Below are 15,913 nucleotides of genomic sequence, written 5' to 3' on the forward strand. Positions count from 1 at the left end.
CACTAAAGGCCTTTCACAGGTACAACAGTGGACTTTGAACTCACTTTCGAGTCCCAAACGCAGAATCTTAACCACTGAACCAATGTGTGAAGATGAAGAATATATGAAAGTTTATTCAATAACACTGACCGCGAGTTGGACTAGTGGTTAGCATGTCCACCTCTCACAGGCTTGTAGTACTTGAGTCCAGGACTCGGACTCAAGTCCGACTTGTGCCCTAACTTTAAGGACTCCTGACTCCACTTGGACTCGTGCATTAACTGCATTAGGATTCGCCAATTGGAGACGAGGACTTGGATTTTTTTCTTTATTTTTTGTAACATGCCATAATAATTTGGCATAAGATGTTTATATCTACATTAATTTTTGTACTAATTTCATGCAAGAGTGTCACACCTGCGTGCCTTGGCGCGTGCATCAGATAGACTCTCGGGCGTTCTCCGGGCAGTGCGCGTGCCAAGTGGACTCTCGCGTGCGCCGTAAACGACTCGCACCTGCACAGGATTAAGGTGCAGTCAGCGTGCCTATAAAAAGACTGTGAAAACGCACTTACTTTGCGAAGTATTGAGCTGCGTTGCTGACACATTACCAAGCTTTATTTCCTTGTTTGTTTTCCTGACCCCTGATTTCCTGTTTCTTGTCTTTGATTCTGCCGAGTCTACGATAGCCTGTTTGTGCCTTGCTCAACCTACTGCCTGTTTCATTGTTTTACGATTTTGCCTGCCGTTCTGGATTGTTTATATCTTCACTTGTATTAATAAACACACCTTCTGCACTTACATCCGTCTCCCAACCATCTCTGACAGAATACTTCGCACTCCCTGACAAACAGAATGCACATTCACCTGTTCATACTCCATGTTCAGGAACAAACTAACGTTCATGGCGCTAAAACAGCCACCGTCAAATGGTGTGGTTGGAGTCTTGTTCTCGGACTCGACTCGGCTTAATAGTGGACTCGACTCGAATTTTTTTTAATGACTTGGACTTGGCTCGGACTTGAACGCTGGGGACTCGAGACTGGACTCAGACTGGAGGTTTAGTGACTCGACTACAACACTGGCCTCTCAAACGGAAGATCGTGAGTTCTACTCACGGTCGGGTCATACCAAAGACCATCATAAAAATGGTACCTACTACCATCTGGCAAGGCACGCTGCAATACAGATGCAAGTGGGGAGTCAAACCCTCGCGGTTACCAGAGGACTAGCCCCCCACTGTAACCCTGGCTGTATAGACGAGAGGCCGAGGGCTATCGAAACGGAGATAGGCGTTGCACCCATACACCTTAAAGAGTTGGTTAGTACTGGGACAAGAGACTGCCTGGGAGGACCAGATTCCGGCGTGAGAAGGACTTTAAGGTTTTTTTTGATACAATGAAACTAAATATTCTGAAATACATTTCATATATTCTGTGAAAGTCCTAAACAATACAGACTAGCACACAAGCCCAGTCTGAGTATACTGTAGTATCTGTGCAGTAAATAATTTAGCCAGTCCCAAATTATCTTAATTTAGGAATAAAGTCCCCTGAAAGGTTAAAGGAACAGTCCACCGTACTTCCATAATGAAATATGCTCTTATCTGAATTGAGACGAGCTGCTCCGTACCTCTCCGAGCTTTGCGCGACCTCCCAGTCAGTCAGACGCAGTCAGACGCGCTGTCACTCCTGTTAGCAATGTAGCTAGGCTCAGTATGGCCAATGGTATTTTTTGGGGCTGTAGTTAGATGCGACCAAACTCTTCCGCGTTTTTCCTGTTTACATAGGTTTATATGACCAGTGACATGAAACAAAGTTCAGTTACACAAATTGAAACGTAGCGATTTTCTACGCTATGGAAAGTCCGCACTATAATGACAGGCGTACTAACACCTTCTGCGCGCTTCGGCAGCGCACTGATATCTGAGCTCCGTATCAATGCGCTGTCGAAGCGCGCAGAAGGTGTTAGTATGCCTGTCATTATAGTGCGGACTTTCCATAGCATAGAAAATCGCTACGTTTCAATTTGTGTAACTGAACTTGTTTCATATCACTGGTCATATAAACCTATGTAAACAGGAAAAACGCGGAAGAGTTTGGTCGCATCTAACTACAGCCCCAAAAAATACCGTTGGCCATACTGAGCCTAGCTACATTGCTAACAGGAGTGACAGCGCGTCTGACTGCGTCTGACTGACTGGGAGGTCGCACAAAGCTCGGACAGGTACGGAGCAGCTCGTCTCAATTCAGATAAGAGCATATTTCATTATGGAAGTACGGTGGACTGTTCCTTTAAGTTTTCAGGGGACAAGCTTCACTTCTTTGGTCACAAACCCTGGAGGTATATGCTTTAACTATGTCCAGCAAACTACACATGAACATAATGTGCCAAATTCATTGCTCAGACACACACACACACACACACGTCCCAAATAAGCAAAATATGCATCAGTCTGGCATAATAAAGAGATCACCACAACCATGAAACCTATTTATAGAACTGCTGACAGAGCTTTATGCCGATGGGAGCCATTCCCTTTGCAGGTATATGATATGTGTGCGCATGAGGGTAAAGAAAAGTCTAATAAAGGACAGACCACTATCAGATCCTCCTTTTGCGCAGTACAGTGAGAGGGAGGACACAGGGATGAAGGAAACCTATGAGCAAAATCTACATGTGGTCAGAAAACCACAGTCTAGGAACAGAGGAGGTGAGGGCAAAGCTAGACATGACACCACGTTGACACGTGCAAAGACATGTGTCTCTCCAACACTCGATTCCTTTCCAACACAGAATTCTTTTCCATCCTTCCCCTCTCCCCTCCTTCGCTGGTACCCCAGGGGCAAAGCTAAGCCACGTGCTGTAATTAATAACCCAGGCCCATGCTTTCTACAGCTCTATGCTGAAGAGAATTGGTGGATGTATATTTAACCTGCATGCTCGAGTTTCCGCTCACACACAGCCACACAGATGTGGAGCGTATGTTATAGTCAGCATATATACTCACACACAGATAAGTTGTGAGAATGGAGCAGCTACACGGCCACTGATCACCACATAATACACTTTCTACAGTCCTGGATAGGGTTCGTTCAACTCGGGTATAAAACAATTCTCATCTGAAAATAATAACCAGGATAATGAATCTCCATAGGAGTGCTTAATAGTGTAAAAATTCCTTCTAAAAACAGCTCGAGATGCTCTGATTGTTAAAGTAAATGAAACAGATGTTATTATTAAAAGGTGGAGAACACAATATTAAAAAAAAAGATTAAGAAGTTACAATATTTACTTACTTTTGGTCAGTGTGATAACATGCTGCGGCAGGCACCATAAGAAACACATTCAAATCACAGCCATGACCAAGTTACTGGTTCAGGTTCTTTCTAGCCACTGCCCAGCTACTTTCAGCGAGCTCGGACATGTCACCACTCAGAATAGAATGGAAAACCAATTAAAGTGTGAGCTATTGGAGGCCAGCATGGTAAAGTCCGTTATTTAAAGTGAGTTCAATTTGGTAGATAAAACCGTTCATGTTATTACAGTTCATCTCAACAAAGGGTCCAAACACAGCATGTCAGCAACGTACCTGAGCACAAAGTAACACAAAGGGCAGACAGAGAGACAGAGACAGTCAGTCAGTCAGTCAGACTGAGAGAGAGAGAGAGAGAGAGAGAGAGAGAGAGAGAGAGAGAGACTGACCAGGGTCTGCTGATATCTCAGAGCTTTTCTTTGTGATGCATCGGCAGCCATCGACAAGCTTATACTGAGCCAAAAATAAACATACACACCGTCCCGTTCCTGTATTACAGTGCCTGGAACACCCGCATACGCACACAAGCAGAAATATATACACAGTCTTGAGCCGGCGATATGCCACCTGTAACACAACAACACACAAAAATAACTGTGCAAGTCACACTTACATTATGGCACCTGTATGGTGCTTAACTTAACTTACAGTGGTGCTTGAAAGTTTGTGAACCCTTTAGAATTTTCTATATTTCTGCATAAATATGACCTAAAACATCATCAGATTTTCACACAAGTCCTAAAAGCAGATAAAGAGAACCCAGTTAAACAAATGAGACAAAAATATTATACTTGATCATTTATTTATTGAGGAAAATGATCTAATATTACATATCTGTGAGTGGCAAAAGTATGTGAACCTTTGCTTTCAGTATCTGGTGTGACCCCCTTGTGCAGCAATAACTGCGACTAAACGTTTGCGGTAACTGTTGATCAGTCCTGCACACCGGCTTGAAGGAATTTTAGCCCGTTGTTCCTCCGTACAGAACAGCTTCAACTCTGGGATGGTGGTGGGTTTCCTCACATGAACTGCTCGCTTCAGGTCCTTCCACAACATTTCGATTGGATTAAGGTCAGGACTTTGACTTGGCCATTCCAAAACATTAACTTTATTCTTCTTTAACCATTCTTTGGTAGAATGACTTGTGTGCTTAGGGTCGTTGTCTTGCTGCACGACCCACCTTCTCTTGAGATTCAGTTCATGGACAGATGTCCTGACATTTTCCTTTAGAATTCGCTGGTATAATTCAGAATTCATTGTTCCATCAATGATGGCAAGCCGTCCTGGCCCAGATGCAGCAAAACGGACCCAAACCATGATACTACCACCACCATGTTTCACAGATCCTAGAGGTTCACATACTTTTGCCACTCACAGATATGTAATATTGGATCATTTTCCTCAATAAATAAATGACCAAGTATAATATTTTTGTCTCATTTGTTTAACTGGGTTCTCTTTATCTACTTTTAGGACTTGTGTGAAAATCTGATGATGTTTTAGGTCATATTTATGCAGAAATATAGACAATTCTAAAGGGTTCACAAATTTTCAAGCACCACTATGTGCAGGTTTTACAAAATAATACATTTCAAGGAATACAAACATTCAAGTCACATATCTGAAAAACCCTGGACATGCCAAGAAAAAGATTAACAATCGAACAACAGAAGTGTGAAAGGTCTTATCAGTGAAATCCATAGCACATCAAGCAGATGTGAGGTGACCGATGGAGATTAGGATGGAAAGAAAGAGAGGTGATGGTCAGACAAAAAGTGAGGGAAAGTGAAAACAGACACTACACATAGTTTGTGAATTCAGGTATGTTTCTACAAAAAAAAAAAGAACAAAGCTGTAAAAGAGAGAAGGAATAATACATACAAATATTAAATCACACATTAATAATGTGATGATGTCATTAAAGCGATAAAGATTGTGGAAATAAATCTGAAAAGTAAGAACATTCATTATCAGCTACTTTTTTATTATTCAAGTCTTGCTCCTTACGTCCCATCTCGCACCCTCAAGTCCTCTGACAGCAGGCTGCTTGCTGTACTTGAGGAAAGGCCTACTCAAATCTTTTTTTTTTTTCCTTATAATTTCTAACCTCAGCTGGAAACTTTCACGTCACACAATATTATTCTGGGGGTTTTTTTGTTACTACTTTTGGTTAAACAGCTTATACAGTGACTCTGCATGCTAGAAACATGTTATATAAATAAATCACCTGCAATATTACAGTTTTGGATTGGCTGTGTTTACATTTATAATAAAAAAAAAAAGAAGAAGTGTGTGCGTGTGTCCATGTTAAAGCAATGGATAGATAATCGTTTAGCCATGTCTGTCTTTATGGTCGCCTTGCAGCATGTCCCTTGACACCATGCCAACATATTGGCACGCCCCTCCCGCCTGGATTTCCGTTTTGCTTCCTCTCTGTTCCCTTCAGACCAACATGGGAGTGTTTTGGAGAGGACGCTGCTTCCCTTTAGGGTGCCCCTGTAACCTGATGAGGGTCTGTGTGTGTGTGTGTGTGTGTGTTTTGGCAGGGGGGGAGTCTCAGCAACTTTCACCTCGTCAGAGAGGAGGAAGCTGAGACACACTGTTCACGGGGGCAGAGCCAAAATCCCCCTCCAAACACCAACACACACAGACACACGCACAGGCTTTAAATATGACTTGACTTGCATATCAAACCACAGCTGTGATTAGTGACTGATGGACTACCTCTTTAGTTATTCAGGAATTTCAGGCTGTGATAGGCTCACACACAATATGTCTTTGAATAAGTATAATAAATTAAATAAAATGTGGGTTTTGAACAGATTTTATGCATTATCATTTAATGTAAATGGAAGAATAAAAAACCAGAATTAAAAAAACTGTAAATAAACATTTACATGTGTTTTTCTGTGTTGGAATCATGGCTTTTGGACACACTGAAAAAGATGTACTCGCAAACCCTGGTGAAAACACGGTGACAAAATAGCCTGAGGACAGACAGGACACTGTACACCTTGCGATCTACTTACTAACACACCGTTATAGACATGAAAACATGAGGGCAAGCAAGCGTAATGTGATCGGGGTGAATCACATCGGTTGTGGTCATTCCATCGGTCACAGTCGAACAGCAAGGTGCAGAAAATGCACCCTCATGGAAAGCAGACAGGGAACGATGCAGAAAATCTAGAGAGATAAAGAGTAAGTACAGAGTAAACTACAGTCTTAACCTCCTAGGGCCTAGCAGTCACATACAGTGGTGCTTGAAAGTTTGTGAACCCTTTAGAATTTTCTATATTTCTGCATAAATATGACCTAAAACATCATCAGATTTTCACACAAGTCCTAAAAGTAGATAAAGAGAACCCAGTTAAACAAATGAGACAAAAATATTATACTTGGTCATTTATTTATTGAGAAAAATGATCCAATATTACATATCTGTGAGTGGCAAAAGTATGTGAACCTCTAGGATTAGCAGTTAATTTGAAGGTGAAATTAGAGTCAGGTGTTTTCAATCAATGGGATGACAATCAGGTGTGAGTGGGCATCCTTGTTTTATTTAAAGAACAGGGATCTATCAAAGTCTGATCTTCACAACACATGTTTGGGGAAGTGTATCATGGCACGAACAAAAGAGATTTCTGAGGACCTCAGAAAAAGTGTTGTTGATGCTCATCAGGCTGGAAATGGTTACAAAACCATCTCTAAAGAGTTTGGACTCCACCAATCCACAGTCAGACAGATTGTGTACAAATGGAGGAAATTCAAGACCATTGTTACCCTCCCCAGGAGTGGTTGACCATCAAAGATCACTCCAAGAGCAAGGCGTGTAATAGTTGGCAAGGTCACAAAGGACCACACGGTAACTTCTAAGCAACTGAAGGCCTCTCTCACATTGGCTAATGTTAATGTTCATGAGTCCACCATCAGGAGAACACTGAACAACAATGGTGTGCATGGCAGGGTTGCAAGGAGAAATCCAGTGCTCTCCAAAAAGAACATTGCTGCTCATCTGGTTTGCTAAAGATCACATGGACAAGCCAGAAGGCTGTTGGAAAAATGTTTTGTGGATGGATGAGACCAAACTATAACTTTTTGGTTTAAATGAGGAGTGTTATGTTTGGAGAAAGGAAAATACTGCATTCCAGCATAAGAACCTTATCCCATCTGTGAAACATGGTGGTGGGAGTATCATGGTTTGGGCCTGTTTTGCTGCATCTGGGCCAGGGCGGCTTGCCATCATTGATGGAACAATGAATTCTGAATTATACCAGCGAATTCTAAAGGAAAATGCCAGGACATCTGTCCATGAACTGAATCTCAAGAAAAGGTGGGTCATGCAGCAAGACAATGACCCTAAGCACACAAGTCATTCTACCAAAAATGGTTAAAGAAGAATAAAGGTAATGTTTTGGAATGGCCAAGTCAAAGTCCTGACCTTAATCCAATGGAAATGTTGTGGAAGGACCTGAAGCAAGCAGTTCATGTGAGGAAACCCACCAACATCCCAGAGTTGAAGCTGTTCTGTACGGAGGAATGGGCTAAAATTCCTCCAAGCCGGTGTGCAGGACTGATCAACGGTTACCGGAAATGTGTAGTTGCAATTATTGCTGTACAAGGGGGTCACACCAGATATTGAAAGCAAAGGTTCACATACTTTTGCCACTCACAGATATGTAATATTGGATCATTTTCCTCAATAAATAAATGACCAAGTATAATATTTTTGTCTCATTTGTTTAACTGGGTTCTCTGTATCTACTTTTAGGACTTGTGTGAAAATCTGATGATGTTTTAGGTCATATTTATGCAGAAATATAGAAAATTCTAAAAGGTTCACAAACTTTCAAGCACCACTGTACGTGGACAGCACTTTTTAGAAATTCAGAATAAGAATCCACATATGTGGACATACTTTTTTTCAAAAAGTACATCTTATCAAAGATGATGCTTAGTTTTTATTCTAATCAGGTTCTAATAAGCCCAAATAGCAAAACGAAATAAAAAATGCATGTAAAAAAACAGCTTGGGTCTTAGGAGGTTAAACATTAGAAATCCTGCACTTTAAAAGGCAGAATTGATAAGGACCAGAATATGAGCACTGCACTCACATACGGGTAACACTGACCAAGTGAGCAAACCAACAAACCATACAACCTACTACAACACAAGCAAAAGGACATATGAGCTGAACATCCCTCGCAACCCATACACATAGGCACACACGCAATTAAGGACCAGGAAAACACAATGGGAGCAAAAAAACAAAAGCACACCTGGAGAGGCAGGCACACACACACACACACTCAAACAGACAAGCATAAACACAGACATTCTATCTTTACAAATGTGTTTTTCAACAATGCAGTTTTTATTCAAATAGACAGTTTTTTTTATACAAAAATATCACAAATTATTGACAGCACTGTCCACAGCACCATCCAGGACTTACAACATTAACGGCAGTGAATAACAATCAAATATTCACTTACAAATTGAACCGTTAGCTTAAAATGTACAAAGCTCAGCTAGTAATGAGATCTTTTCAGTAATGAGACTGAATAGAAAATGCACCATATAATAAATTATTTTTTTTTTTGCACTTCCAGGGTCTCAATTATTTTTAATAGCTCATAAGACCGCAGAGTGGAGCTGGTCATAATTGGACTGTCGCTCAATTGTAATTTATTCCATGTCGACTTTCGAATCATCTCCCTAAAAATATTAACAAAAAAGTATGTGGCACAGAACAAGACACTATTATATGTCGTGTTTAAAATGTATAAAATGGGGGAAGTGCTGTCTGGATGCTCTTATATTAATACTCTCAGAATGGGGTTCATTTTTTAAATGAAGTCGTTTACTGATTCACTAGTCATCCTCACACATATATAAAACTATCTGCACGTTACTATTTGGTCTAAGTTGGAGTTGAACCATGACAGCACTACGTCCACAGAAGCAGGAAATCAATAGTGCTCTGAGTCTATCAACTGGGATGCTGAAATTTATCTCTCTGTGTTTTAACACTTGAGGGTAACATTAAAGCACTTCCTGCACAAAAGGAAGGCATTATCAATAAGCATTGCATCTCTTGGAATCTACAACACAATGATTCCAAAGTAAAAGTTAATTTCTCCCTATAAACATTTCAATCCAGTGTAAAAAATTCTACTTAAGCACCAGAAAGATGCACACTTGGCAGAATATGGAAAATATTTATATCTTTGATAACGTTCGTTCGATCAGTAAAATATTATTATACCATGTACAAGATATTCTGCCACGTCAAAGTAGCTTGCAGGTGGATGATATAAAAGAGTCAGATGTGTGAAAGAGGACAAATTAGAAATGAAATGATAAACTATGTTACAGATTTGTGACTCCTGACAGGCAAACATATGTGATTTGGTTCACTAGGAGTGTCAAAGTGTGCAAAATAAAGCGTGCGTTAAAGCGCCATTACTGTATGTGAAGCTTTGCAAAGCTTCTCTCCTTCACTATCCATTGCACTAAAGTGAGCGAGGGAAATCTGCAGACCGGGGCAATTACTGTACTGACTATAAAACACTGAATCTTTGAAACACCTTTGAGAGTGAGAATGGTCCTTTAATGTCTTCAATCTTCAGCCTTGAGTCAGGAGTTGAAGTGGTAAAAGTGTCAATCTAAGCACTACTTCTAGACCTCTACTGCCCTCTGGTGACAGAGAAAAATGGAAACAACTACATTTTCAGGTGGAAAATGAGCTGGTTAATAAAACAGTAATAAGGTAACAGAATGCTACAAAGACTATGGTGATACCAACACACACTTTGCTGCCTCCAAAGCTTTTCAATGTCGACCAAGTCTAGGTTTTTATAATAAAATATTGGTCTGAGTCATACGAATTTAAAAAAAGACTATATTTGTACAAACAGAAGTAGATACAATGCAACACGCTGCACCACAAAAATAGTGGTGTGGAATACTGCAGGTGAGCAGAGCAGAACTGAAACTCAGCGTGCATTTACTGATTCAGTGTAAATGGGGGGGAAAAAAAAGAGTTCGGTGGATTGACGGTAACGAGGAAGTGCTTATCGGTGTGTGGCATTGGCTCTGCCAAAAACTGACACAAAAGCATTTGATCAAGAATAACTAATAAAAAGAAAGAAACTAGAAAAAAAAGTAAAATGAGCTAAAAAGATAAAAACTGTACAAAGTCCATATATTTCCTACAAAACTAACAAAAATAGATCTTAATGTGTTAAAAAGGGGTACACCATAGTTAATAAACTTGTGATTAATGCATATCAAAGAAAATCCCCCAAAAGAAACAGAATAAAAAAAGGTAATTTCATTGGCCAAAATATTGGCTTCAGCTTTCTAATACATGGAAATGTATATAGAAAATAATTACTGATATTTACAAATAACTGATTATGTGCTCATGTTCTTGAATTCATACAAAACCATTCCTCTTTTATATATATATATGTATACACGTAAAATATGTGTAAAAACACTCTGTTTTTAGTTTAAACTGGTTATAAAGTGAAAAACAAAATGGAATGGGTTACTGTGATGGTCCAGAAGAAACAAATACTATTTACAGAGCAGAGTCCTGTGTGTCTGTTTTATGGAATGAGCCTGCTACCGTTTATTATTGTGTCTAGTGACTTGGACAGTACTTGGGAAAGAGGTAGAGGTCTTTGCAGAGTGAACTAGTGAATTCAGACATCTCTTTGCAGCGATGGTGTGCTGAACCTGGAGCATGGCCTTCTCTCTCCTTAATCCGGTTATTCACCTACCCGGATAAAACAAAGAACAAAGACAAAATAAAAACGTTACCCAGCATAATTACATGTTACAGATTAGCCTTGGCGGCACAGTAGTGTAGTGATTAGCGCTGTCGCCTCACAGCAAGAAGGTCCGGGTTCGAGCCCCGTGGCCGGCGAGGGCCTTTCTGTGTGGAGTTTGCATGTTCTCCCCGTGTCCGCGTGGGTTTCCTCCGGGTGCTCCGGTTTCCCCCACAGTCCAAAGACATGCAGGTTAGGTTAACTGGTGACTCTAAATTGACCGTAGGTGTGAATGTGAGTGTGAATGGTTGTCTGTGTCTATGTGTCAGCCCTGTGATGACCTGGTGACTTGTCCAGGGTGTACCCCGCCTTTCGCCCGTAGTCAGCTGGGATAGGCTCCAGCTTGCCTGCGACCCTGTAGAAGGATAAAGCGGCTACAGATAATGAGATGAGATGAGATTAGCCTTTTGCAATATAACGTTTATTAGAAGATAAACTCTGCCACAGGATCAAGTATTGCTGACTCAAACTGTCTCCAAATATTAATAACTCTTTATTTATTACCAACTAAACGTGTCATGGTAGTGGTTTTTTTTTTCTTACGTGAAAATTTTCTGTTTAGTTTCCCTTTTAGCTTTATATTAATCAGTATATATTTAAAAGTACTGTATGTACGGTACTGGAACAGCAATATCTGTCAAGCAGTGGCACGACTGAACGTCTGTATTTTCTTAAACCCAAAATGCTTGTTTTTCTGTCAAAGAACCCTTTAAGTTTAGTCAATTTTAGTACATCAGGGGATCAAAAATAACTTATGGATCCAATAACGCCAAACAGCATTTTCTTTCAATTAGAATGGCACTGAAACAATATTATTTAAGTTCATACTGACACAACTATGAAGGTGCAATTGTGGATTTTCTTATTTCTTACTTGTATAAATAACCTGGAAAATATGCAGAATATGATAAAAAATTATTTTTAAGTCATGGGCTGAGCACAAGTGCATTACGTGGCTATGAAAATTCATTTGGAAAACTGCATTACTATCTCGAGTGCTTGTTCGTGTTTACATTAGTCATTTTGTATACACTCCCCACTGCCCTTTCACTCCAGCCCAATCTCAAGTCTGTATTCAGTAAGCACTCAAAACACCCAAATAATTATCAAAAAAAAAAAAAGCATCTAAAAATCACACCAGAGCAGCGGCTACAATTATCGACACCTTAAAGATCTTTTGGCCATTGCAAAAGTAGAAAAGACTTTCAATACGTAAATTGTGCATGAATAATTACTGACAAATCCACTGGAAAAAAAACCCGAGTTGATTCCTGCTTACTTAGCATATCAGATCACATGACACCGTTCCACAATTATCGACACCTTTGTCCACAGTTATCGACACTGTTCCACAATTATCGACACCCACATGATTATTTATTATTATAAATAAATAAATAAATATTCAGTATATGGTATTAAGATAACAAAACAGTTTTTATTTAAAATTTGTTTTACATACTTATATTTAGTACAAAATATCTTTTATATAAATATATGGATGTCAGTGCTTAGGTAAATGAGGAAGTAATTCTAATGTTTGTAAACAAATTAATTGATAATGTTTAACCTGTCAGAAAATCTTTTTGTTCCACTTTCTAAGTATTTTCGTAGATCACATTTTGTTAATCATTCCTTGTTGTTTGTATTAATTTCTAGTTTTGTAGTTTACCAATAAATGTCAACAGGCAATTAACGCTGTAACCACGTGAAAATCCAGGTCAAAGGTCGCATGTCATTTCTCAAACCAAAACTTTATATTTTTACATCTAAAAATATAAAATGTCTACTGGTATTGTAATATGTGGTAGATATTTACAACAAACTGCAAAAAAATAATAAATTCTGAATGGAATAGAAAAATCTGAATATTTCAAGCATGTAATTTTTTTTATATGCTAGGAATTTAATTCTGGTCTAATTCTATTTACTGCAATAGGATTCCAAATACTCTATAAACATTCCATTCTGTTATGAATCAGAAAAAAAATATTATAAATCACAACACTTTTATTTTCTTAAAGTACTTCATTTACTTCAACAATGTTACACAAAGCTCGATCCATAACGGTTGTAATTCCACAGGGTGTCGATAATGGTGGACACCGGTGAAAGTGATTACCATTATCGACACCTCACGTGATTCTCAAACGCGAGTTTAGATACAAAATGGCGACTGTCAAATGAAAGAGGAAGAAACAAGGTAGGTTTCGACAGGGAGATCATGAAATATCAGTGAATTTGATCAGTAAAAACATGTCCATGATCTTTCCACCATGTTTACCTGCGATGATAACGTCCGGGTTTTCCTCAAATTGTTGATCGTGCTAAAAAAATTCCATCTCAGGTAACGAGCTGTGTCATCAGACGATAAGATAAAAGGGCGAGGCGAGTCTTCCAGTTGATTAATTAACCAATAATAACTGTTGTAACCAAGGGCGGGTGGTGCATAAGGGCGATTGGGCGACGCACTGCCAAAACGAAAAAAAAAAGAAGTTTTTTTTCTTTTTTTAAAACAAACTTTCACCAGCGCTGCTCGAGGCCGTTTTAATCTGTCTCTGGGTATCATTGTCCAATCAGGGTGGTCTTGCTTCTAGAGTACCGCCCCTTTTGGGGCGATTTCAGTCACGCTGAAAATCGCCCAAGAGTTCACTGATAGAGTCCCATGTTAATATATTTTTTTTCTCCTGACTGACACTTCAATGCAATCTCTATGGGTTCCGGGAGGGCTTGCCCGAACGTGCTTACGTCACTGCGAAGCGCAGCAAAGTTGCGTTCGATCCGCTCAGTTTCTGAGGTGAGATGGATGAAGAAAGCAATTCAGTGCGGTCCTTAAAAGAAGTTCCATTTAGTCAGCGATCAAATCGAGCTAAATTGGCAACAAAACAAGCTGGACCCCCCTCGACCAAATCTAAACATAAAACAAATTTCGACAAGGGGGGGAATCATATACTCGAGGTTTTACTTCAGCATGGTACTAGTGCAAATCCTGGCGAGCTGGGGGCGTCGTGGCTCAGGTGGATAAGGCACCATACCATAAATCTGGGGACCCGGGTTCGATTCCGACCCGAGGTCATTTCCTGATCCCTCCCTGTCTCTCTCTCCTGCTCATTTCCTGTCTCTACACTGTCCTATCCAATAAAGGTGAAAAAAGCCCAGAAAAAAAAAAAACAATCCTGGCAAGCTGGCTGCGAGGACGCCTCAGCGGTTTTCTGCTCACCCTGCTTACTTTTCCACCCTGGAGGCTCCACGGACAACACTGCTTGGATGGTCACTGGAGTTTCGGACATGCATCATTTGTCGGAGAAAATAAAAAAACATGAGTCATCAAAGATTCACATGGGCAGCTGCCTGAAATTTTCGGCTTTTGGGAGAGTGAACATCGCTACACAACTGGATGAGGGCTACAGGCTAGCAGTTCGCCGCCACAACGATAAGGTGAGCAAGAACAGGCACATATTAAACCGGCTCACCCAATGCGTGAAATTTTGTGGAGTGTTCGAGTTAGCTCTACGAGGCAAAGAGGAAACTGAGGGCTCCAGTCACCGTGGTGTTTTTCTGGGTTTGGTTGACTTCGTGACTCACACACACACACACAGAATCCGTTCACTTTTGATGTTTTCAATGTGCATTTTTATATTTGCCACACTTTGCTCTGAGAGTTAGCACTTTGGTAATATCCTTGGTAAATACCAGTAATTGCAAGATCTAAAGATCCACTCATCTATTTATTCAACTGCTATTGTTATGTTAGCCAACTATTTACAATGTTTTGTTACAGTAAGTGCACTTTCCTGTTGTCCTTAAGTTGCACAGTCTGTAAAATTCTTGCTGGTCATGGAGTTTGAAGTACAAAATCTATTTACAGAACATTCTGTAGAACAGTTGACTTGCTACCTACGTAGGTCAATTTACTTCAGTCCTGTGGACATTTATGGTCCGTGTAGACATAACGGGGGAAAATTGCCCCCCTGAAAAAAAATTCAGGAGCCGCCACTGGTTGTAACTGAAGCTCACCTTTGTAAAATTGTTTTTTATTGGTAAATCTGAAAAGGTGTTGATAATTATGGACTGTCGATAATTGTAGCCGCTGCTTTATTTCAGGAAAAAAAAAACTTAACAAGAAATGCAGTAAAACCAGAATACACACTCAATGCAAACATTTTTGTAAATGTTACAGTCATTCCCTTTACTGCCAGCACCTCAACAACTGAGCCACCACAACTAGTTTAACTAGCTTTCACTGATTCAGTGTAATAATTTAGTACAAATAATAGTCATTTAGTACAAATAATAGTCATTTACGTAGTACAAATGGTAATCATTTAGTATACCTGCACCAGGCGGTGAAGGTGGCTGGATCACTGAAAGCTAGCTGAACTAGTTGTGGCAGGTCAGTGATCAAGGCGCTGCCAGTAAATTACTGCAAAATTTACACTTTTTTTTTTTGTACAGTGAGTGTGAATTCTGGTTTTACTACATTTTGTGTGTGTACGGTATTTTAGTAAAGGGTAATGATTTGATGATCTTTTTGAACACACAACAGAATGTAATTTTCATTCACTGCCAGATGCCACATTGCTCTAGTTGAAATCAAATGATGCTTTTTTGACAGATATCAATATGTACTTGAGATAAAGCCCAAATCTGTGTACGATTTGCACTCATTTGGATAGAAATCAGTGTGTGGCTCCTGAATGGTGCAACAGAAGAGCGTTTGCCCTGTCGTCCAGAGTTTGCAAGGCTGAAGCCTGACAATACCAAAGCCGTCAGTGGCTGGG

At 39.9% G+C, this 15,913-nt stretch overlaps 1 protein-coding gene across 4 annotated transcripts in view; it reads right to left on the reverse strand.

The window, feature by feature from the left end:
* Positions 1–8,630: 8,630 nt before the first annotated feature.
* casp2 (caspase 2, apoptosis-related cysteine peptidase) overlaps positions 8,631–15,913 on the reverse strand; it is a 39,582-nt gene continuing 32,299 nt past the window's right edge. For all 4 annotated transcript variants that reach the window (XM_060922004.1, XM_060922003.1, XM_060922002.1 and 1 more), the window contains one exon: positions 8,631–11,080. In XM_060922004.1, coding sequence (XP_060777987.1) covers positions 10,946–11,080 — 135 coding nt within the window. In that variant the 3' untranslated portion in view covers positions 8,631–10,945. The remainder of the gene's footprint in view (positions 11,081–15,913) is intronic.

This window comes from Neoarius graeffei, chromosome 5, assembly GCF_027579695.1.
Source record: "Neoarius graeffei isolate fNeoGra1 chromosome 5, fNeoGra1.pri, whole genome shotgun sequence".
Taxonomy (NCBI): domain Eukaryota; kingdom Metazoa; phylum Chordata; class Actinopteri; order Siluriformes; family Ariidae; genus Neoarius; species Neoarius graeffei.